Source organism: Carassius gibelio, chromosome B21 (assembly GCF_023724105.1).
Source record: "Carassius gibelio isolate Cgi1373 ecotype wild population from Czech Republic chromosome B21, carGib1.2-hapl.c, whole genome shotgun sequence".
Lineage (NCBI taxonomy): Eukaryota > Metazoa > Chordata > Actinopteri > Cypriniformes > Cyprinidae > Carassius > Carassius gibelio.
The window spans coordinates 19196170-19218884 of record NC_068416.1 but is presented as its reverse complement, the minus strand read 5'-3'; the positions used below and the strand labels follow the sequence as shown (position 1 = coordinate 19218884).

Genomic DNA, 22715 nt, shown 5'->3' with positions numbered 1-22715 from the left:
GACCACCGAAATACCACCACTGACCACTAGATGGTAACGGTGTCCCATTTCTGCTAGAGTTCATTATGCCTGGTATGATTGCTAGTTTAAATGTTACCAAATTAGTCCAATAATCCTCCAAAAAGAAAAATAACTAGTGTTAGAGTCTTTTGTCCTTGGGTGTTATATAGCCTAACCCCAGAAGAATGTCACATACATCTCAGTTCCTGTAAGGGTATTTCACTACCTCAAAGTGCAGATAATAATTAATAGGGAATAGCAGAAGTGATACTGTCCCAATCATTTATTAAGTTACACATGTAAACTGTACATCCTTGAGGTTTATAATAACACTTTCTGATGGGAGGAACACGTGAGCTTCTTGTTGCGGTGGTCCCCACTAACACAATACTGCAGAGTCCAAGATGGATCAATGCTTTGAGTCTTGTGACAGCTACTCGCATCCGTCTCAAAAAGCCATCTTTCATCCTAAATGTGCTTTAACCAGTTTTCATATTGGTCCCAGGGCAAATAGTCACTCTAGAACAAATTTTCCATCAAGAAAAGCAAAACATGTTTGATCTGTGTAAATACTTTTACTGAGGTAAATTGAGTCCCCACAAACATGGAGTGAGATTTTTTACCGTTACTATGTCTTACGAATAAAAAGTGTATTTGGATTGCACATGTATAATATAAATTACTATATAAATTACATGGCACACATGATGATGAAGACTATATTACATGATTGAAGGCTCCCAAGAAATCTTATCAAACCTATTCATATAAAAAGCAGCCTGGATTACAAAGCAATAACAAAATAATATGTAAATCATTAGTTGTAACGATCATTTAAGTATAATTTAATATTCTAAACAGTTTAATCTAAAAGAAAGATGACAAAAATCACGAGTCCATGTATTTTTGAATGTTCAGTCAGAGAGTAATTTTTACCAGTCATGTAAAAACATTGGAAAAACATATGACATTTTCCTCACATATTCGTATTTACTGTGATGTCTCCAGAATTGACTAAAAACTACTAATATCAAAGGCATTCGGGTAGTTATTTTAGTGAGAACGACCCCTCTCCTCATCACACGTGGACGAGCGCGACCGGAACCCAGATGCTATTTCTCCGCCGCGCGCCCTTTCTCCCGCTCCGTGCGCGCTCACGCTTGCTCGCACTCACGGCTCACGAGAGCGGAGAAATCAAAACACTCAAACCATCTAACGTTACACGGAAACGAACTGAGAAAGAACCGAGAAACCATCGCGACTCAAGAAACGGCTGTCCAGAACTGAGACCTCGCGGCGTTTCTTTTTCTGTGGAAGCGAAAGGAGCGGGACGAACGACAGTTTTCGCGTTAAATACGCCAGAGTTTGTGCGTTTCACTGAAAGCTGCGATATTTCCCTCAATAAGTTTTTAAAACAAGTTTGGACCGGATTCTGTTTGGAGTTGGACATTTTATATCCCGCCTGGTGCGCTAGCGCTTGTGAGGAGCTTTCTACTGAAGACTACAAAACATGGATTTATTCTTTATTTTTAAGGTAAAACTTTAACAAACCGTCCGAAATTGCGTGTAACGGCTGCTTTGCAGTCCTTCCCAGCATTTATTGTTGAGGAACATATCTATTGTAGTCCTGAGAGACATTTTTTTGCTCTGACAGGACGCGTTTACAGAGCCAAATATGTCAGTCCATGATGATGAAGAGGACACTCATCTGATTCTCTAAGGGGAAACACATCTAAACCATATTTTTACATCATACTTTGCGATATTTCCTCGGCTTCTCCTTTAATTTAGCTCACTAATTGGATTATTTCGTTATACAAAGTCTTGTATAGGTCTGTAGTGGATAGCACTCAGCTGGATCTAACTTGTTAAAAAAGTTGTAAAGCCTCACGTTATATCCTTTTGAAGATCGTTCTCACGCAATTGACCTTAGGTACTTTAGTGCCCTTTGGACTAAAGAGGAACTGGGATCATTTCACATCAGCATTATCTTGGTACGTGCGCCTGGCTGCCAGACATATAGTTTTATTTTTGCCAGTTTTCTGCATCATTTCTGTCAATATGGAGGAGTGGAGACAGTGCGGTCGCTGGTTGATAGACTGTAAGGTTTTGCCTCCCAACCACCGGGTCGTTTGGCCCTCAGCGGTGGTGTTTGACCTGGCCCAGGCGCTCAGAGATGGGGTGCTCCTGTGCCAGATGCTGCACAATCTGTCTCCTGGATCCGTGGACCTAAAGCAGATCAACTTCCGGCCTCAGATGTCACAGGTAAGTTAATGTTCACTACTGTCCTTTTAATGGCTGTATTTGAATGCTTGGCACATATTCAGGAATGATTGATGATAGCATTGACAGCCGGAGAATGTGCAGTGTTGTTCTAATTAGGTTGCCACTCTAATTCATATCAACAGGGGTCGTTGTCGAGCATTAAAGGCTGAGCAAATAGAACTGTCATAATCGATTAATCGAAAATGTTATCTGATCTAAACCTTTAGATGTTTTATAGAGTAATTCTCATTGTTTAAGATGTTGAAATATTTATCTTAAAAGCTTAAGTAAAATTTTAGGGTTTCATGAACAGCAAGCAGTTGAATGCAAAGCACACAGGTGTCTTTTAAACTTTCCTTAGATAAAAGCATGCAAGTATACATCCTTTTGTATCATTGTGCATACTGCACAGAGTATAAGCCTGATCATCTGAAAGTAAGTATATGAGGCTGTGCAGGGTTTAAAGGTGAATGTTAAGAAAGGGCCAAGGCTCTTATCGCTGTAAACATAAACCAGGAAAAGCAGCAAGATCTTTGTGTGTTTCTGGAATGTGGTTTTCAGCCAGTGCTCTTTGTGAAGGAATGTGTGGCAAAGGCAGTTCCTACCCGTAAATATGATGTGGCTGAGAAGCATGATGTAGCCATTTGACTTGTGTTGACTGTTTTGAGAGGTTTTAAACACACGTGCCACTGTGTCTCACTCCCCTTCTGCATGTCTTGTATTGAATTGGGTTTCTGTCCAGAAATTAAACCCTTATGTTATGTAGTCTACATAACTATGCTGCGTAGATTGAAATTCGCATTGGTATCTTCTCTTAAAAACATGCAAATGCTAAGATAAACATTTATCCTTATTTTGTGCATCAGTTTTTACGTCCAAATCTTTAGCACCATGGTCCTTCAGCTTTTAAATTACTGCAGTGATTTGCTGATTTATGGGAAGTTGGCAAATACTTTTGAAAGTTTGATGTCATGCAGTATGACAGGAATTTTGACATGTAATGCAGTATGACAAGATATACTTGCTTTAAAAGAGTTTTAAACCTCATATTGCTAATTATTTTTTAATTAAGTCTGTGTGACAGTATAGTATTAATAATAATAATACATAATACATATGTTTTTATTAAATATTAAGATAATGATAATTTTATTTATAATTTCAATACTAATTAGATTTATGGGCTCTTATCATAAAAAAAGTTTGGGAAAATGGACGGCACATGTTATATTTAACTCAAACTCTGATGCAGAGATGAGTTTGCAGGGAGTAGCATTTGCATCATTCTGAGACACTGAAAAAAACAGGTCATGAGCTGATCGAGTGTAAATGAACAGTGCTGCACTTCACTCTGAAACTTGCAGCACTTATTTATTAAATTATAGCCTTTGTGATTTGATAATTACACTTAGGGATTATTCACACAGAACATGTTTTTGATTTGAAAAAAGACGTTCATGTGCGAGACACTGTAAAACACACAAGACTAGTGCAGTGGACAAATACATCCATCTAGCATGTATTTGCATAGAAAAACAATGTAAAAGTAGCACGGTGGAATGGAAAAATTTGTGCTTTTTGAAAAGTATATCACAATTTTTGAAGCCCTAGGAGTGTTTAATAAAATGATTTAAATGGTTACAGAACTCCTATACACTCATCACTTACAGATTATTGTAAATTTTGACCTAAAATCTTGTTGATTTTAAATGATAAATGTTGATTTAAAAAAAGTTGATGCACACAGCCCCTTTGCAGATAAAAACCTTTCTTTTAACAGCAAACTTGGACCAGATATATATGCTGAGTAAAAACATAAAGAGTTTTATGGCCTTCTTTTACTGTAACCATGGTGTGATTTATACCTGTATAGATTTTGTCATATGACTGAATAGCTGTTTCACCCAGGACTTATAGGTTTTTGTTTTAGCTGTTATTTCTAAGGCAGTCATAGCAACATTTGATCCTCCCACAACAGTAGCTTCCTCAGCATGGAAGGGTTTTGTGTGGTATTACGTTGTGACAAATTGGTTGAAAGGGAGATCTGGCAGCACAATGTAAGCTGTGATTTATACGCAGCAAAGGTCACTGTGTGCTTTGATACACAGTGGTTGTTAATTTACTACCTCCATTAAATCAGGATGAAGTGATTATGTGGGTTGTTTGTGGTGGATGTTCATCGATACTGAAGCTTCTGTTCTGTATGCTTCACATGTTCCTCGTTTTAGTCCAGTAGGCCTTTTTAATAATCACATTCTAGTGATCAAGCCTGCTGATTGGCTGTCACTTGTAACACCTAGACTATTACATTGGTAAAATCTGGAAGGGCAGCCTCAGGTGTTAGTATACTGACGAGTGTTTCCCAAAATAATTTTAGTGAGCAAACACTTACAACATGTAAAGAATGTTGTAATAACAAGCAAGTCAAAGCCCATGTGGCAGTACTGTTGGTATCAGTCACACCGAGAGATGCTTTTCCTCTCTCACAGAAAATAATTGATTACGTCACATGTCCATGAATGTTTTATTTGTCTTTGAAGTGCAAGGGATTTCACAAAAAGGAAATCAGTGCTTGTGTATTTCGAATAGATGAATTCTGTTGTCTGATCGAAAGCTTGTTTTAATAGATTAGCTCACCTAAAAATGAAAATGCTGTCATTATATATATATATTTTTTTTTTTTACCATTCATGTAGTTCCAAACATGTATGAGCTTTTTTTTTTTTTTTTTTTTTTTGCAGAAAACCAGGAAAATTGTTATAAAAATATTCCATATTATGCTAAATTTCATGCTGAAGCTATATGTGAGAACAAGCAATTGTGTGAGAGACAGACCTTAGTCACATCTAACTCAAGCTCCAACTTCCAAAATAGCATGTCACATTTAATTATTATTCACCCGTTACCCATCTAGCCTTCAATGACAGTGATTTCAATGACAGCGTATAATCACTACAAACAGTCGCTGTACGGAAATAGCTATTTAAAGATTCTTCAGGAGTTTCTTATTTTTGGAATCTGGTTTTGAATGACATGAAGATGAGTAAATAATGAAAACCTTTAAAAATGATTGTGCGGTATTTATATGGGCACATTACATACTGGTATTATATGGGTTGTTTATTTTACTCTGTGTATTTTGCTATTTAGGCTGTATTATTTGTTAATAATACTGTAGTGTTAAATAATTCTGCCTTGTGATAAAGTATAGGCATCAACACAATGCATTAAGGTAGATCTGAGGTCTCAAAAAGAGGGGCAGTTCATTTCCTCTGGCTCTGTCTGACAGACGTAGCTTGGTGGGTTTTGAATTTTTGAAGTCTGCATTGTTCTTATATTTTTCCCCACTTTTATTTACCTCTAACTAATTCCTTAGAGATAGTTCAGCCCCCAGTAGTGAGAATGCGTGTGTGTGTGTGTGTACTTGCATGCAATACCTGTGTGTTTAGTTTCCATCACCTCCGGCTCGGCCCGGGGACTGTCTTGGGACTTCAGTTTAAAGAGTGAGGTCTGGCCCCTCTCTCTTTAGGGCTTTGGGGAAATTGCAGTGTCTGTTGTTTCGTCTTAGAAAATGCAGCCTGTCTTACAGCACGTACGCAGGGCAGAGAGAAAGAGAGATGAGTCATTGCTCACTGTAGCACTTTTATGCATTTTATTGTACTCCCCATTTGCCTTTAACAGCCTATTCATTTTAGCTCTGTTTTTAGATACGTTCATTCTCATAACTCTTGTATTTCTGCAGCAAGGATAATGGGTTTCATCTTTGAGATTTCTCTCTGATTTATTACACAGAACCCCCCCCCCCGCCTCTCTCTCTCATACTTTTGTTTGCATTTTCAGCCACAATCTCATACAAGTTTTCAGACATTTACCACACTTCCTGGCCTCTGGCATCTGTTGGAGATCTCTTAATGCTGATTTTTTTTTTTTGTCGATTTGAGTGGTTATTTAAACAAGCTTAAAGAGCAGCATGAAGATTAAATACACTAGCAGAAACTAGGGGTGGTTAATCTGTCTGATTTCCCGATTCGATTCGATTACGATTATTGAAGTCCCGATTCGATTACAGTCGATTTTCGATTATTAACGATTCTCGATTAACGATTATTGATTTTCCATTTCACAACAGTAAGTAGTAAACAAACTGTGTAAATCATTACTAATAAATGGTAGAAACAAACCGAATGCATGTAGCGGTTGGGATTTTCAGTTTACTACATGCAGCAGGCACTCTGATTCCATGTATGGGGCACATATATATTATTCATATGACACACAAACACAAGTAGACAAGACCTTTTTAGTTCAAAATCTATGCCCCGTGTCACATCGCCTCTGCTTCTGCTATGAGCAGCGCGGCCAGATCTGCCTCGCGCACGCGCCGAGTGTGCACAGCTCGAACTACTGTCAGTGTCATTGCGACTCACCACCTTTCCTCCTAACTGTCCTATGAATACTTCGACCTCGTCTAACATACCCAGTGGCATTAGACAAAGTCTCCACTACAATACTGTCACCGCGATTGCGGAGAGGTGCGGTCAGAAGACAAATATACATGTCTAGCGCGGAAAAAATCTCCCGCTTCGTCCCCGCAACACTAACACGCCTGCTAATTTCGCAATGAACACTCCGACCCCTGCAAACATTGTTCACACCTCTGACATTTGGCAAAGGACCATTTACATTGGGCAAAGGATTCACCGTTTGTGCTTGGTGTACTTTCACTTTCAATATCACCGTCATCTTCTGGATACAGATATTCCCCTTCAGAATCAGTGTCCGCGAATAGAAGTCCCAACACTTCATTGCGGGTTTATTGAAGCTTTATTGATGCCATTAGATAATAATAAAAATAATAATGATAATAATAATAATCTAATGCCAATACTCGCTGACGTTGACAACATTGGTCAGAAAAAATGGCTCACTCTCACAGTAGCTCCGCTTTTTTTCGCACTGATTCAATGCGCTCTCGAATATTTTGTTAAGGAGCATTACGTTTTTTTGAGTCAGAGATTAAGTATTACATGTCTAATATCTGGTGCAGGGGAGGTCGCGTGAAATTTGACACCCTATTTGACAAAATCGGCCGTTTTATTCAGTGCCGCATCTTGTCGAGTAAACTCGACCATGGTGCCAAGAGGGTTAGAGCTCCTGCCATGAAAACCAAAATAAATCCACACGCTTGCTTTGAGCCCAGATGGAGCTGGGTGGTTCGGTTGGTTGCTCGCTCCTGGTTTTTCCATTTTACACACCTGTTCTGGCTGCTTGCTAACTGGAACTGGGCGCGTTCGTGACGTTCAACTCCCGGTATAATTTTTTTTTACAAAATAAAATAATGCAAAAAAAAAAAAAAAAAAAAAAAAAATCGATTTTTGAAAATTTAATAATCGATTCATACTCGTCCATAACATACTCGCGATTAATCAATAATCGATTTTTTTCACCACCCCTAGCAGAAACCATCATCACAATAATCATGCATTCTTAACAGAGAATATGGGCTTTGATGATTAAAAGTGAATTGAGTTGTGGCATATTGGTATGGTGAGTGACTAGAGTGTTTGGGAGGCAGGCGTCATTGCTGTTAGCTCTTTAAATGAAAGCCGAAAAGACCATCAGTCTGTCAGGATTAATTTGGAGGCATTTAATTGTGATACTCAATTCAAAAAACTGTATTACACTGATCAGAACCTAGCATTTCAGAAGGGAAGCTCCTTAATTCAGTATCAGTACCAGCCTTTCTAAAGCAGAGAGGTGGATGTGATGTGAGGTCAGCCTTTCTCTCTCACTAGGCTAGGTTAATTTAATCTATAAGCATGGCCTTTCTCTGAACTTTGACCCCTGGCAGCTGGGCGCAGGTAATTTCATCAATAGAGCTTGTTAAGGACACTTCCTGCTCCGTGCAGCTGTGACCAGCTGCATCAGAGAAAGTGAATAGGATTGTAAAAGGGACTGAAATATGAGACTCAATTAAATTACAATATACTCAAATCCACTTTATTTACACACAAAAAATGGGAGGTTAGACAAGTACAGTGCTGGTCTGTGGTTGCCAGGGCTTGATCTTTCATGTCTGTGTGCTTTTGTGATCTGTCGGGTCTGGTGGAATGTTTGCAATGCTTTGCTTACTGATTCCTGTTCGTTCTTTAGAGAGACCCATTATTAAGCAACCGAGAAAGCAGTAAGTTCACAAGGATGAAGCAAGACCTCACTCCATGACCAGACATGTTTAGGAGTCCAGGCTTCACTGTATGTTTCAGCTTGATAGATTGATCTCATGGCGACCGGGCTCATGAGAGGATATTATTGCTATTTGCGGTAGCTCTGCTAGGCCAAATCACTGTTGTTTAGAGGGCGGATTATGTTGAAAGTGCAAGACATATGAAACCTTTCTGAGGAATTCATATCCAGTAGCACAGTGGGAGGAAATCCAAGAGCATGGCATGCAATCAACAGGATGTCTGCAGAAGATTTATTTGTTTTGTGTTGGACCAGTTGTGATATTGCTGTAATAAAAATCCATAACAATGTTATATGTAAACAATGGGTTATCTTAAGAGTGATTCTTAATAGCTATTAAATTGGGACCCATAGAAGAGAAATGATGAATAATTGCATTATGTTTCAAATTGTTTCTCATTTTAATGCCCAGATCATTCGCTGGCATTCGGACTCAACACAGCCAGGAGATCTGCAGGGATTTGAGACTGCAACTCCATCACAAGTGACATTCCATTCCCAAAATGAGATATGAACTAAAGAAACCCACACAGGGAGCTTATGTTTGTAAATGAGACCCTGTCTGTGAAGAGTTTGTTGTGGAATATTAACACTGATGAGATGGGGAGTCAGACCTGACTTTCAGAGTGCATTGAACCGGGCATGAGTAGTGCCCAGAGGCTTAGAAGGGTGGTAAGGTTTTTTTCTTCTGACAGACAGCATCTTCATACATCATAGTCATCTGTATATACTTCTTGAAAACGTCTTTTCTCATTGTCTCATCTTCTGGTGAAGTCTCAAGCTCCTAAGAAATCTTGATTCCTGCCTCAGGATGTTTAAGACATAGAAACTGTAGCTGTCAATGCTCAAAAAACACTCCCACTCCCACATTTCTCTCTTATGTTCTGTTTATTTATTTAATTTTATTTGATCCAGCCTACTGTGGTATTTGCTGAGGATTTGATTTTAGCTTCTGACTGGGTTGGAGATGATAACCATCAGTATGGTGTGGAGAGGAGAAGAAAATAGTCTTCTCCTTCTTCTCCAAGCACACTTCCTCCGAGCACAGCCCCTCGGTGGTTATGACAATAAGCTTCTTAATATTTTCTACTATCTATACCAACAACGTCAGAGATACGATTGTCTTTAGAGACACGGTTACTTTGCAGTGCTTGTTTAGTAACATTTTAGGTTGCACTGATTTTTCCCCACCAACATAATGCAAACCAATATCCCATTACTTTCTAGATTTGATCATATCTCATAAATGGCTTTGGAACAGGAGGAGCCATACAGAGGTAGAAATTGCAACATTAGAGAGTTCTGTAAAAGGATGCTGTGCATTAGTGCTGCAACGACGCGTTGATGTCATCGATTACGTCGATTACGAAAATACCTCGACATGCTTGAAATGTCACACTGTTTACACACAGGTTCCAGTCCAACACAAAAAGCTAGACCATGATTATCAAAAGTATGGGAATACTTTAAACAGAGGCCAAATAAAATGGTCCTTTGTTCTAGGGGTGGGCGATATCTCGATATTTAAAATATATCGAGATATTTTTTAAACACGATATGGATTTTGACATATCGTATATATCGATATATTGTTTATATTCTGATTCCGCCACTTTGCTTGTTTGCCTTCCCTGTGCTGTGCTCGCCCCCCGCCTCCTTGCTTTTGTCCCCTCTCACCTCGCGTGTAGAGAACTAGTCAAAAAAAAAAAAAGACAACTGGCTCCATTATATGGAGATACTTCAGTTTTAAGGCGTAGGGCGAACGGCAGGCAGATGTCTACTGTAGGGCCCAATGAAACGCGGACGGAATCGCGGAATCCAGTCATAAAAATGGAATTTACAGTTTAACGCGGAATGTCACGGAATTGGGCAAATTTTAAATGAATTAATCAAAAGTCGGCCATGCACTTACATCAAATCGCGAAATGGACTAATATCTGCAAATATTAACCCGGAAAAGTCTATTTAAATATGAATCCTGCATGTTCTGCGTGTCTGTGTCAACGAATGGAGCAGAAGCGCGTCTTCATTCATTAAACACGGAAGCTCGGATAACGCTTGCGCTGATTTCATTGTCTTTCCTCTCTCTGAATAAAGACGTGAACACATGAGGAACATCTCCAGAACTGCACTGAGAGTCACTTCATGAGCATCTGACCGTTTGATTTGAGTAAGACTAGCTCATATCACATCACAGACTGTGTTTTTTTTTTTTTTTTTTTTTATTGTTTTTTTTCTTATCACAATAAACAATGCAAATATCTCACAAAAAATAAAGAATATTACAATCCTCAAAATGTACAATATAAATCTTATTGTATCATAAACTAAGAATCACACCTCCAGCAAATCATCTGAGAAAACATTTTCTGCTTTTCACATGACAAGGGAGAACAAACTATATTGAAAAACAAAAACAATAAAAAATAAGCTAAAATAAATAAAATAAGACAAACAATATAAAAAGGACTCAGCATATCTGAAGTGTTATTAAATGTTTATGCAATTTTTTAGCATGGGCATTCTCAACCTTTATGAGACAGTTTTGGAACAGCAAAAGTTCATTTTTAAGTGCAGACCATGTGGGGGAGGACTTAGCAAATCGACATTTATGTATATAATATTTTGTTGCTATAATTAGATTATTGACCAAAAATTCATACATCACAGACTGTGGTATCACATACACAGAACTGTAAAGGTAAACCCGTCAAAATAAAAGTATTTGACAGAAATCTATTACTATTGTACAGCAGAATATAGATAGCCCACTACTACTACTATTAAAATGAAACGAAAATAATTTTATAAGGAATAATCACACAACATTTCTCCCATGTTTTATTTTTAATAGTAAATCCCCTTTGTTTACCAAAAAATAAAGTTTGCTTAATTTTAAATAATTAAAAGATAAATTAAATGAATGTTTTATGCCTTCATTTGATAATCAGTAAAATGTAAATACACAGAATTTCTGAAGGGAAAAAAACATTTCACATAAGGCTATTTTAAGAATTGTTTTTAACTAATTAAGTTGTTTTTATGCATTTATGCACACAGAATTAGGTAACAATAAAACATATGGTGAAGAAAAAAATAAAATGTTTCATAGGCCCCTTAACATGTAATATTTGCCATATTTATTTTTGCAGTAGTTTTTGGGGGTTATTTTTCCTGTAAAGATATCGAGATATATATCGTATATCGAGATATAGCAAAGTATATCGAGATATATTTTTTGCTCCATATCGCCCAGCCCTACTTTGTTCCCTTTGCAAAACTGAAATGGCGTACTACAGCAGCACAACTGCGATGCACGAGCACCTCAGAAGAATACATCCTGACACTCTCTGACCTCAAAAAGACGAGTATTAGTATAAGTATAAGTATTTATTATTACAATTAGTTTTGGGAGCCATTGTTGCGTTCTTACCTGCTGTGTTTTGGTCAAGAATTAATTAATTGTATTTCGGAGAGTGTAGTGAATTTGCCATTTTATTATGAAATACAGAAAGCATTTTAAACTCTTTTTAACTAATGAGATGATTTGTTATTAATCATGTACATATGATTATGATTTATTTAACTGGCTTGTGCCAAAAGTAAACAAAAATGCACTAGTAGTCTATTTTTCTATATGTTCACATACACTACTAGATTACAGTGTACTGTTAATGTAAATCTAGTAGTTAATTTTAAGTCTACGTGTGCATAACAACCAGTAAGAAATGTGATTAAAAGTGAAAGATAATAAAATAAACCTGCGAAATTAGAGGGTTAGACTGAAGATTTAAGAAAAGAAACAGTGCCTAGTTGTTATTGAATTTGTGGAAATTCGTGACCAACCGGCAAACCAGAACAAGCCACATAAATGAAGGCTGTATCTCGAACAGCATCCAGAGGCATGATCACGATCTAACATTTTCCTTACCCTATAAGTGCACAAATCTTCTGTTTTTATTTTGTGTGCGCACAAATGAAAGTAAACACTTTCGTGAAAAAGTTTGTTTATTTTTTATTTCTCAGCTGTTTCGATCGCGCTGGAGCCTGGCGCACACTTAGGCTATATTCTAGCGATCGCAGCAAACTTCTAGCAAACTTACATCGCAGTCTGTTCATTATCAAAAAAAAAATAGTCAACTAAACATTTAAAGAATACACTGGTCAGTTTAAATAGACCAGCTATACTGGTCTACTCTGCTGTTATGCCAAGGACGTTTTTGCTCATATGAAGAGGATCATCTTTTCCGTCTTTGCGCAAATGTGTAAGTAGTTTACATTATAAATAATGGTTTAACATTCAAATACATTGCGAATATGGAAACATTTGGATTTGTGCCGAATGAGACATGAGCAATAACATCCAAATAAATTCAGCCAAAGCCGCACTCACTCATCCTCGTATGCAGGCACGCATGACACGATTTAATGCACTAGATGCTTGTTTTTTTTTAAAACAAATAGGCTAGGCCTACCGGAACACAAAAAATCTAAATCTGACATTTTCTAGAACAGAATCCAGCAGGATCAAATTAATGTGAGCAACAGTGTTTTGCTGCAGCAGTGCCGATGGATGCGGTTCACTTACTGCTTAGCGCAGTCACACGCGCCCCACAGTTACGTTTGGGATAAATTTATTTTATATGCCATAATGTCAGTTGAAAACATTGCAATTGTGTTTTAACTTGGTGTGATTGAACAGCGGAGGCATTAAAAAAATAAATAAATAAATATATATATATATATATATATATATATATATATATATATATATATATATATATATATATATCAAAATTAATTAGACATGAACCAAGAGAAATTAACTAAGAGAAATGAACCAAGAGAAAACATTACCGTCTACAGCCGCGAGAGGGCGCTCTATGCTGCTCAGTGCTCCTGTAGCCTACCACTGAGCAGCATAGAGCGCCCTCTCGCGGCTGTAGATGGTCATGTTTTCTCTTGGTTCTTGGTTCTAAATAAATGCTATTTATAGTCCAGTGCGACTTATATTTTTTCCTCATCATGGCGTATTTTTGGACTGATGCGACTTATACTCAGGTGCGACGTATAGTCCGTAAAATACGGTAATTTATCAATTCACAGTTTGACAAATTCCAAGACATTCCGCATTAAACTGAATTCTGTTTTTTTTGACTGGATAAAGCCTACACTGCATAATTTTTTTGCTTATCATGCGTCCACTTGCCTGATGTGAACATAAAATGTCTTACATACCACCACTGGTGAAAGGGCAAGTATAATGCAAATATATTTGAAAGTTCTGGGTGAGGATATCGTCACGTTCTCACGAGACAAGTCACATCTCACAAGATACATTGGATCTCGCGAGATCTCATGCCACGAGATCTCGTCACACCCTTACTCCTGTTATAAACAGTGAAGCTCAGAATAAATTGTGTATCAGTAATGTGTAACTCTGGAACTAAAATGACTTTGTAAATGGCAATTTTTGACGCTGTGGGAGTAAATAAAATTACGCCTTATTGTGGCTTACATAATCAGAATTATAATTTTTTGAATAACTGGGCAGCCCTCGTTTCACGGTTATGTCATGTATGATTGTAACAATGGGTGTTTTCTTTTCCAAACTAAGCATGAATGGAACCATTCTGGATCAGGAATGAAAAAGTTTGTTGCGTGTCACCATCTGTTTGATTATAAATATGGAAATACAGTATGATTTTCATCTCTGCTGTCAGTCTGGTGTGTGTCAGTAGGCAAATGTTCCCTGGTTTCTGTGCAAGGCCAGCTGGCAAAGGGAAAAGACCATAAGATGCAAACACTTCTGTCAATGAGGTTATTTATGTATATGAATAAGAATTTAGGATAATATGTTTATGAAAAAGTTTCCTAAACAGGTTTTTTTTTTTATATATTGTTGAATCACGGATTGCACATTAGGGATGAAGCGAATGTTCCGTAACTGAAAATATTTGGCCAAAAATAGCAAAAAAAAAGCTAAGTGAAAAGACCTAATAAACTTTATCGAACAATGATGTGATGCGATCCAATAGCAACCAGCATAGAGTGAGAGGCACAATGCAACAAACATGTCAGCAGTGTGGAAGCATTTGAAACTGTCAGAGAAAGACGCAGAAATCCTTACATGCATCGACAGCGAGAGACTGTTTAGTGCTGCATTAAGTCTTCGACGAGAAGAGGAAGGGGTGATTGTTGCTAGATACTGTATGATGATTGGAGTCGCGAAATGGCCTTAAACAGCTAGCAAATAAACTGCAGAATGTTATGTTTTTTAATACATGCACGAATTGCATGTATTCTGCCAATCTGCTTTGTTAACCAGTGAAAATGACATGAATATGACAGTGGGCAAATGCATAAAGCACAGCATAATTTTTAAGTTAAAATTTTGTAGATCGTGCATCTCCAGTGATGCTGAACTCTCTCCTCTTGTCCGCATTCAATTCACATGGAACGATCATCATGCAGAGAACATGCGATCATGCAGGATACAAATGAACACTTCACAAAATCTCAAATAGATTTGAAATTTGCAAGGTTTGTGAAATTAAATGTTCATTAATAGACATTCAGAGATTTGTTAAAATGATTTAAATGCATATTTACTGAATGCCGATGACAAACGAGACTGTATTTATAATGTACTAATATTTTTTTTTATAAATTTTTAATTCCTTTGTTTAACCGTTATATCTGATTATAAGACCGACTTCTATCTATATTAGATGGAGCTGTTAACAACGACAGTGAACAAGCGGGAGAGTGTGAGCACTGTGTGCACATCCGCTGCCGCTAAGTGACGTCAAAATAAAAGTCCTGCCTCGAACGCATTGGCCAAACAGGAAAACTTATCATAAAAATGCCAAATATCAGCCGATATATCGACCTTGGTGTCAAATTGGTCGACCACTAGTTTAAAGTCCTAAGCACGGGGAAAATCTGTGCTGAAACGGTGTTACTCTTCAGTTTCTTGGTCACATTTCTTGGTCACACAAAGGCACGTATTCATAATGAGACTCATAAATCTGCTTTTGTCAACAAAAAGAAGCACTGAGGTCTTCCTGCTCATTTCCACCTAGATAAACATTCAGCATTCATAAATGATAGTATTGTAATTTTAATGTTGTTCTTCTGTAAAATAAAATAAAAAGCATTGTTAATACATTTATTATAACATTCACACACAGTGTTCAAATTGGGATCTGTAATACTTTCTAATGTTTTAAAAGAAGACTCTTCTGCTCCGCAAGGCTGCTTTTATTTGTATAGTTCTAAGAAAGCATAACCTTCTTAGTTTTGATAGTTTCATTGATTTTAATTATCTCAAATTGGTTTTTAAATGTCTAATGAATCATGTTTCACCACTGTTTTCTGAATTGGTCAGTAGGCGTCAGAACTCTCATAGGGCAAACGCACTATTAGTGGTGACTGTCTTGTTCCAAAGTATAAGACCTCCTTTGGCCAATCTGCTTTCCCTGGAAAGGGGCCAAAACTTTGGAATGCCTTACCAACTAATTTAAAACTAGAGACCAATGGTGATGCTTTTAACAGAGGACTTAAACAATGGTTAAAAAACAAACAACAGTGCTCACATGAATAGTTATTTACATCATATTACTGTTGCGATATTGTCTGCTTATGTTGTCTTTGCTTTGTAGCTTCTGTATAAATGATTTTTTCCCCTCTTAATTAGTATCATTATTATTAGTTTTATTGTAACGTTATTGTTATTTATTATTATTAGCATTGTTTTGTTTTTGTTTTCTCAGAAAAATCTCCTGTGGACTTAAACAAGTGCATATAGTTTGTCCAATGTAACTGTGATGTCCATGTTAAATAATAATAATATATAATTATAATAATTAATAATAAAAAAAATAAAATAGTAAAAAAAATAATTGCCTGGTTTAAAGGCCGTGTTGCAAGGTTAATTTTTTAACGAATTTGTGCAGTTTGCTTGTTGGTAATACAAATTTAAACTGTTATCCATTGTATTTTATGTTGTTGGGTATCACAAAACGGAATATAATATGAAAAAGGAGGTACTATCTTGCAGCGGTCTCCTTTCCCCCACAATGCATTGCATCACGTCACGTTGGGGAGAGAATTTACCAAAGCCCGCCTTGAGAGCATTGAGAGCTAGAGAGAGGTGAGTAGTAGACGAGAGTATTCAGATAGCACAGATTGTAGATAAATAGATAAATACATAGATATTAGGGATGTCAACGATTAATCGATGATCGATTAATTGTCGATAAGAGATGCAATCGATTAAGGCTATCGATGGTCGGTTAACCGATTCAATGTTGGGCTGCGTGCGGCTCATGCGCACTCAACACGTGCGAGCGGCTGTGAGTGACGGTGACGATATATAAAAGCATCATCATTCATTCACAATGTACAAATTAAGCTTTTAATGTGATTTAAACTTTAAAGTACATTAAAATAGAAACAACATAAAAGTTATTCAACATTAAATGCAATAGAAATGTAGTTACTAATCATTTCATCAGATAACTGTTTTATATCGTGCGCTTTGCAGGGCTGCGGGACACAGTGACAGGACAGGTAGTCTATTCATTCCTACAACTTGTTAATTCATTCCTACGAATTATTAATGTGGCAATTGTCCATGTTTCATTAATTTTGTTCCCTAAATAACCCATGATTTAAGTGAAATAAGGGAACAAATTAATAAATCGAACGAATTCTTAATTCATGAAATCTTTAATTTCCCTTCCCATGTTTACCACAGTAAGAGATGCGAAAACAGTTATTAAAAGCGAAAGATAATAAAATAAACCTGGGAAATTGAGAGGGTTAGACTATGAAGATTTAGGAAAAGAAACGATGCCTAAATATACTGAATTTGTGGAAATTCGTGACCAACCGGCAAACCAGAACAAAGCCGCGTAAATGAAGACTATGGGGTCCAAAAGCATGGTCGCGAGCTAACATTTTCCAGTTAACCTATTATTCCTCTAATAAACAAAGCTTTTATACCACACTTGTCATAATCAGATCTTATCATTTCTAAATAAATAATTGCTGGATTCAAAACAGCGATTAATAGGCGCTGTGACCGACACATTCCTGGAGCTATCACTGCTGTCACTTAACGGTGACGCCGAGCATCGTTCACAAGTTTCTGCATGGACCTGACTAGGGCACAGGTTCTAAGCCCTGGGACAAAATGGGATGCTTTAAGGAAAATTTATAGCCTACTAAGTAATAGGCCCAACATAAAAATAACAATTTGTTTTCATGTTTTTTTTTTTTTTGTTTTTTTTTTTTAAATAGGCTATGCGAAATATATCCGACTTAAATAGGCTAATTAAGATAAACGGATTTAAAACAGAAGTGTGGGCGCTCCATAAGTTCACAAAAAAAAAAAAAAAAAAAAGGATGACAACGCATTCTGTTTGTTTGCTTTATTTTACAAGAGCACAAATCTTCTGTTTTTATTGTGAGTGTGCACAAATGAAAGTAAACACTTTTGCGGAAAATATATATATTTTTTAATGTCACAGCTGTTTCGATCGCCCCGGAGCCTGCTGCACACGTATATTCTAGCGATTCAAACTTACATCGCAGTCTGTTCATTATCAAAATAAAATGTCAACTAAACATTAAAAGGTTACACTGGTCAGTTTAAATAGACCGTAGTATACCGGTCCACTCTGCTGTTATGCCAAGGACGTTTTTGCTCATATGAAGAGGATCATCTTTTCCGTCTATATGCGAATGCGTGTTAAGTACAAGCCTAGTTTACATTATAAATAATAGTTTAACATTCAAATACATTGCGAATATGGAAACATTTCGATTTGTGCCGAATGAGACATGAGCAATAACCTCCAAATAAATCTAGCCAAAGCCGCGCTCGCTCATCCTCGTCTGCACGCATGCACTGTCACGATCTAATGCGCTGTATGCCGGATTTTTAAAAATCTGACATTTTCTAGGACGGAATCCAGCAGGATCAAATTAATGTGAGCAACTGTGTTTTGGTGCAGCAGCGCCGATGTAGTTTACTTAATGTGCAGAGCAGTCACACGCGCTCCACATTTCGGATAATTTTATACAATAATGTCAGTTGAAAACATTGCAATTGTGCTTTAAAATACAACAACGAGCACCACAAAACCATTTAAAGAGGCGCGTTCAGCGTTCTCCGTGCGGGATTGGAAACTGTCAACAAAGTAAAATGACCTCAAAAGTATGGCGCGCTCTCTTCATTTTATCAAATGATCATAATCGCATCTATTCATTTTATAATCCTGCTACTAGCATTTTATTCAGACTAAAACCTCTTTAATTCAAGTGAGAAAGCGTTTTGTGTGTGTGTGTGGCTTTTGCACATCCTGTCATACCGCTGACTGCGAGCCTACAATAGACGCATTTTGCAGTATTATGGTTAACGATTAATCGATTAATTGATCGTTAATTTAAACGACGATCGATCATGGAAATAATCGAAATTTGACATCCCTAATAGATATATATAGATAGATAGACTACATATATAGATAGATAGACAGACAGATAGATGGAGAGATATCGACCAACAGCGACCTAAACGCACTCACTTCCCTACAGCACAAGCTTTCCAACGCAGTTTACATGGGACGGCACCCACACAAGCTCCTGTCAAACACAGCGACACACACACGGCTACTTTTGCAACAACATTTTCACCGGAGGAAGAGATAAATGCTTAGAAATGTCCATATAGCTAGCATGATGCCTTCTATTTCTGACAAAGACAAGGTTTACCAGTACTACGACACTATGACAAAGCCGATCCTTATCTGAACTAACGTCATGATCACTGCCACTAGATATAAAGAAACATAGATTTTTTTTTCACTCGTTGCTACTCAATGACAGTAAAAAAAAAAATAATAAAAAAAAAAAAAAAAAAAAAAAATATATATATATATATATATATATATATATATATATATATATATATATATGTATATATATATATATATGTGTGTGTGTGTGTGTCGTTATTGTGCACTGTTGCTCGTAGACTAGCTCCAGTGCTCATTGCTGCGATGCTAAATGATAGCAACTCACCAGGGCACTTCACCAACTCTCCACTCATTCTCCTCGAACCATGCATTACAGGCTTTGACGGACATCAGTTCTTGGCAATTCCTCATTTGCCCTCTCACGGCTGGCTCGATCGAAATTACACGGCTGCGGGCCATCATACATGTTTGCTCTCGCCACCTCTTCCTCATCCCAGTCAGTCGCATTCTGATGCTGCGTTCCACTACTAATGATTTTGTACCGTTCCAGGCAAGTTACGCCAAACTTTCTGAGCGCAAGGAATTGTAACTAGATAATTTATTTTATTGCAATGTTGCATTGACCTAAAACCGTTTTTTCAATGTGTACCACTTGCATAAACACTGCATCCGTAGGCTGTATTATTTGTAGGGGCTGTCATCGTTGTTTCGCGTGCTGTGTGACCTCGGAACTCGGAGTACATCGATCTAGTACGAGACACGAGTTCACGGGTGGGAAGTCACGGGTTTGATTGCCGTTCCAGTGCACTTTTACAGGTTTAAGGTTGGAAAAACACAGGTTACGGGTTGCCTGGAACACGGCATCATACTAGGCTGAGGCTACCTTTCCTCGACCTCTCCCCAACATGACGTCATCACAGAGTTGCGTAAAAAAAAACGTTAATACCAAAAACGTAAAAAATAGGTCTTTAAGCCTATTTTTGAGAAATTTTAAAAATGATATACATATCTTGAGTGATTTATGTACCCATTAATCAAAAGTGGTGGTTAACCTGCAACATGGCCTTTAAGTGGGTCTGATGGGCAAATAAATATTATTTTACTTCATTATTAATTTTAAGTTAAATTGTGCTTTGTTGGTATAATGTCTGCTAGACTGTTAAAATATTTCAGTGTTAAATATTTTTTAATTGTTTTTATTGGATTTTTTTTTCTTTGAAAAGCAAGAAAAAACTGTAAAAAGCACATCGTGGCTATTTACTTTGTGCAATGGTGAAAAAAAAAAGCCAAATTACATGGGGGGGGGAAACGTGTTTGGTTCGGCCCAGTGTTTCATTTTGTTCGGCTTTGGCCAAGAATTTTTCATTTTGGTGCATCCCTATTGCACATAATAAAAAACATCTTTATTTTGTGCAAAGATGCACAGTGTCTGTAATAAACTACACTGTACTTTTCAACTGCTTGCATGTGATCACTGTACTTTCTGCTTACAGTTACCTCACTTGTGTTCCTCAGCATGCTCTGTTCAAAACAGTCATCATGGATGCTAGTGCCTAGATTCATTTTCTTTCCCAGAAAAGGCCACATAGCCCTGCACGAGATAATCACCTCTCTCCACAGTGCATGATGGGTTATCTGATCATGTAATCATGAACAGCATCCGGTTTGATAGGAACAGCGTTCATTTCACTCACAAATTGGATTCCCTGTAGACAAATGAAGGGAACGCCTCACTGCACAGAGCATGTTTAGTCACAATTGTTCAATACTGATGTCTATCATTTTATAGCATTTTGTGATGAATTAATAATGATTGAAAGAAGTTTTCCCAAGCATGCTTTTGTTGTTAAAGGGGACCATATGTCCAATCTTGATGGATCGCACCTGCAAAAGCAATTTCCTGGTTGCTGGAAGAAGACATTGTAACAGCAGGTATGATTATGGAGAGGCTGTTTCCATTAGGGAGGAGAAAATTTGAGAAATGTGGCAGCAATAAGGCAGGCTGGTAATGAAACCGATCGGCTGTGAAGGGATTAGAGCTGAAACAATTGAGAATCCTACTGGAAGCAACTTCGATGGAAAAAACAACAATAAAAAAAAAAAAAAAAGAGCTGGTGAAGATCTATTGTGATCTGAGGTGAAGCTGTCTCAGAGCATTCAGAATGAAACGGACCCTTCCTCCGCGATCAGTATTGTGGAGGGGGTTTTCCAGGGATGTCATTGGTTTAGTAAAAAACACAAATCAGTAGGACGACCTCTGCTGACTTCCTCTGGTCTTCCGGCTTTTCTCTGCACTCATGGAGAGGAGCTAGGGTTGTATAACCTCTCCTCCCTCCTCTCATCTAGACAACAAGAAACATCTGGAAGAAGAACAGAGAGTTCAGAACACACCCATCCCCAACCCTGAGGAGCTCCAAGATGAAGAATGCTCTGAAAATCTGGACACTATTGTGTCTGGAGGCTGCTCTCCCTTCTCTTTTTGGTTGAATCTATCATAATAACTTTTTGTAGCCAGGAGGATTTAATCTTCTTGTTCAAGCTTAGATCTTTCTACCACAGTCTCTTTCTCTCTCTTTCATATTCGTCTGATTTCCAGACAGAAGTTTCATGTCGGCAGTGCTTGGTGCAAGAACATATGTTTGAAAAGGACTTTTAAAGCATTCAGTGATTTTTGCTCCGTATTATGGTCTTTAAAGGAGATATATTATGCCCCTTTTCACAATATGTAATATAAAGCGGTCGCACACCAGACGAGAAGCGCCGCGTCGCGTCGCTCCACATGTAGGACAACTCGAGGTATTGCACACCGGACGCACACATTCTATAAGCTGGAACTCAATATCGAAACAAGTTCTGAGCAGCAAGATGAATGAGTTTTAATTAATTTATTATTATTATTTTAAATATATTATTTTAATTGATAATTCCTGCGTTTTGAACGTTAATGAAAATAATCTGTTATAATTTAGTCTAAATTATCACTAGAATTCTAGATTGCCATTCATCATTTTGTATTATTAAGAGCAATTTAAAAATTTCTAATTCTGTAGCTGCTAATATTGATTTGTTTGCTCAATAAAAACAAAAAAGCTAAAGCATTTATATATAGGTATGCTTATTTCTTAACGTTTCTAAGGACTGTCACTGAACATTTTACCTCCGATCGTAAATTGGACATTCCTACCTGAAAAACCGATGACAAACGCTATCTTTCTCCACGTTTATGACTTCCTCATGTTATCTTTGAATAATCTATGGTTGGTTGCATATAATTCTGGGTATTTCCCTAAGTCGTTGATTAGTTTTTCGTCTTTTGTGGCCCACTACTGGCTGCCGACGACATTGAATGTAATCACAACAAAATATTAAAAGGACTATGTTTATTATACATTTAATTATATATGTTTACATTTTATTCAAGCTGTACAACTAATGTAAGTA

General features: G+C 37.3%; 2 protein-coding genes across 6 annotated transcripts in view; one reads left to right on the top strand and one right to left on the bottom strand.

Moving 5' to 3' along the window:
* The window catches only part of dnai1.2 (dynein, axonemal, intermediate chain 1, paralog 2), a 230406-nt gene that overhangs the window by 31970 nt on the left and 175721 nt on the right, over positions 1-22715 (bottom strand). The gene's annotated exons all lie outside the window — the stretch shown is intronic.
* Positions 1091-22715, top strand: part of vav2 (vav 2 guanine nucleotide exchange factor) — a 178092-nt gene continuing 156467 nt past the window's right edge. For 2 of the 5 annotated variants that reach the window (XM_052588374.1, XM_052588373.1), the window contains exon 1: positions 1094-2265. In XM_052588374.1, the coding sequence (XP_052444334.1) occupies positions 2062-2265 (204 nt within the window). In that variant the 5' untranslated portion in view covers positions 1094-2061. Of the gene's footprint in view, positions 2266-22715 lie in introns of all 5 variants that reach the window. The other 3 variants (XM_052588370.1, XM_052588372.1, XM_052588371.1) reach the window with 3 other exon arrangements.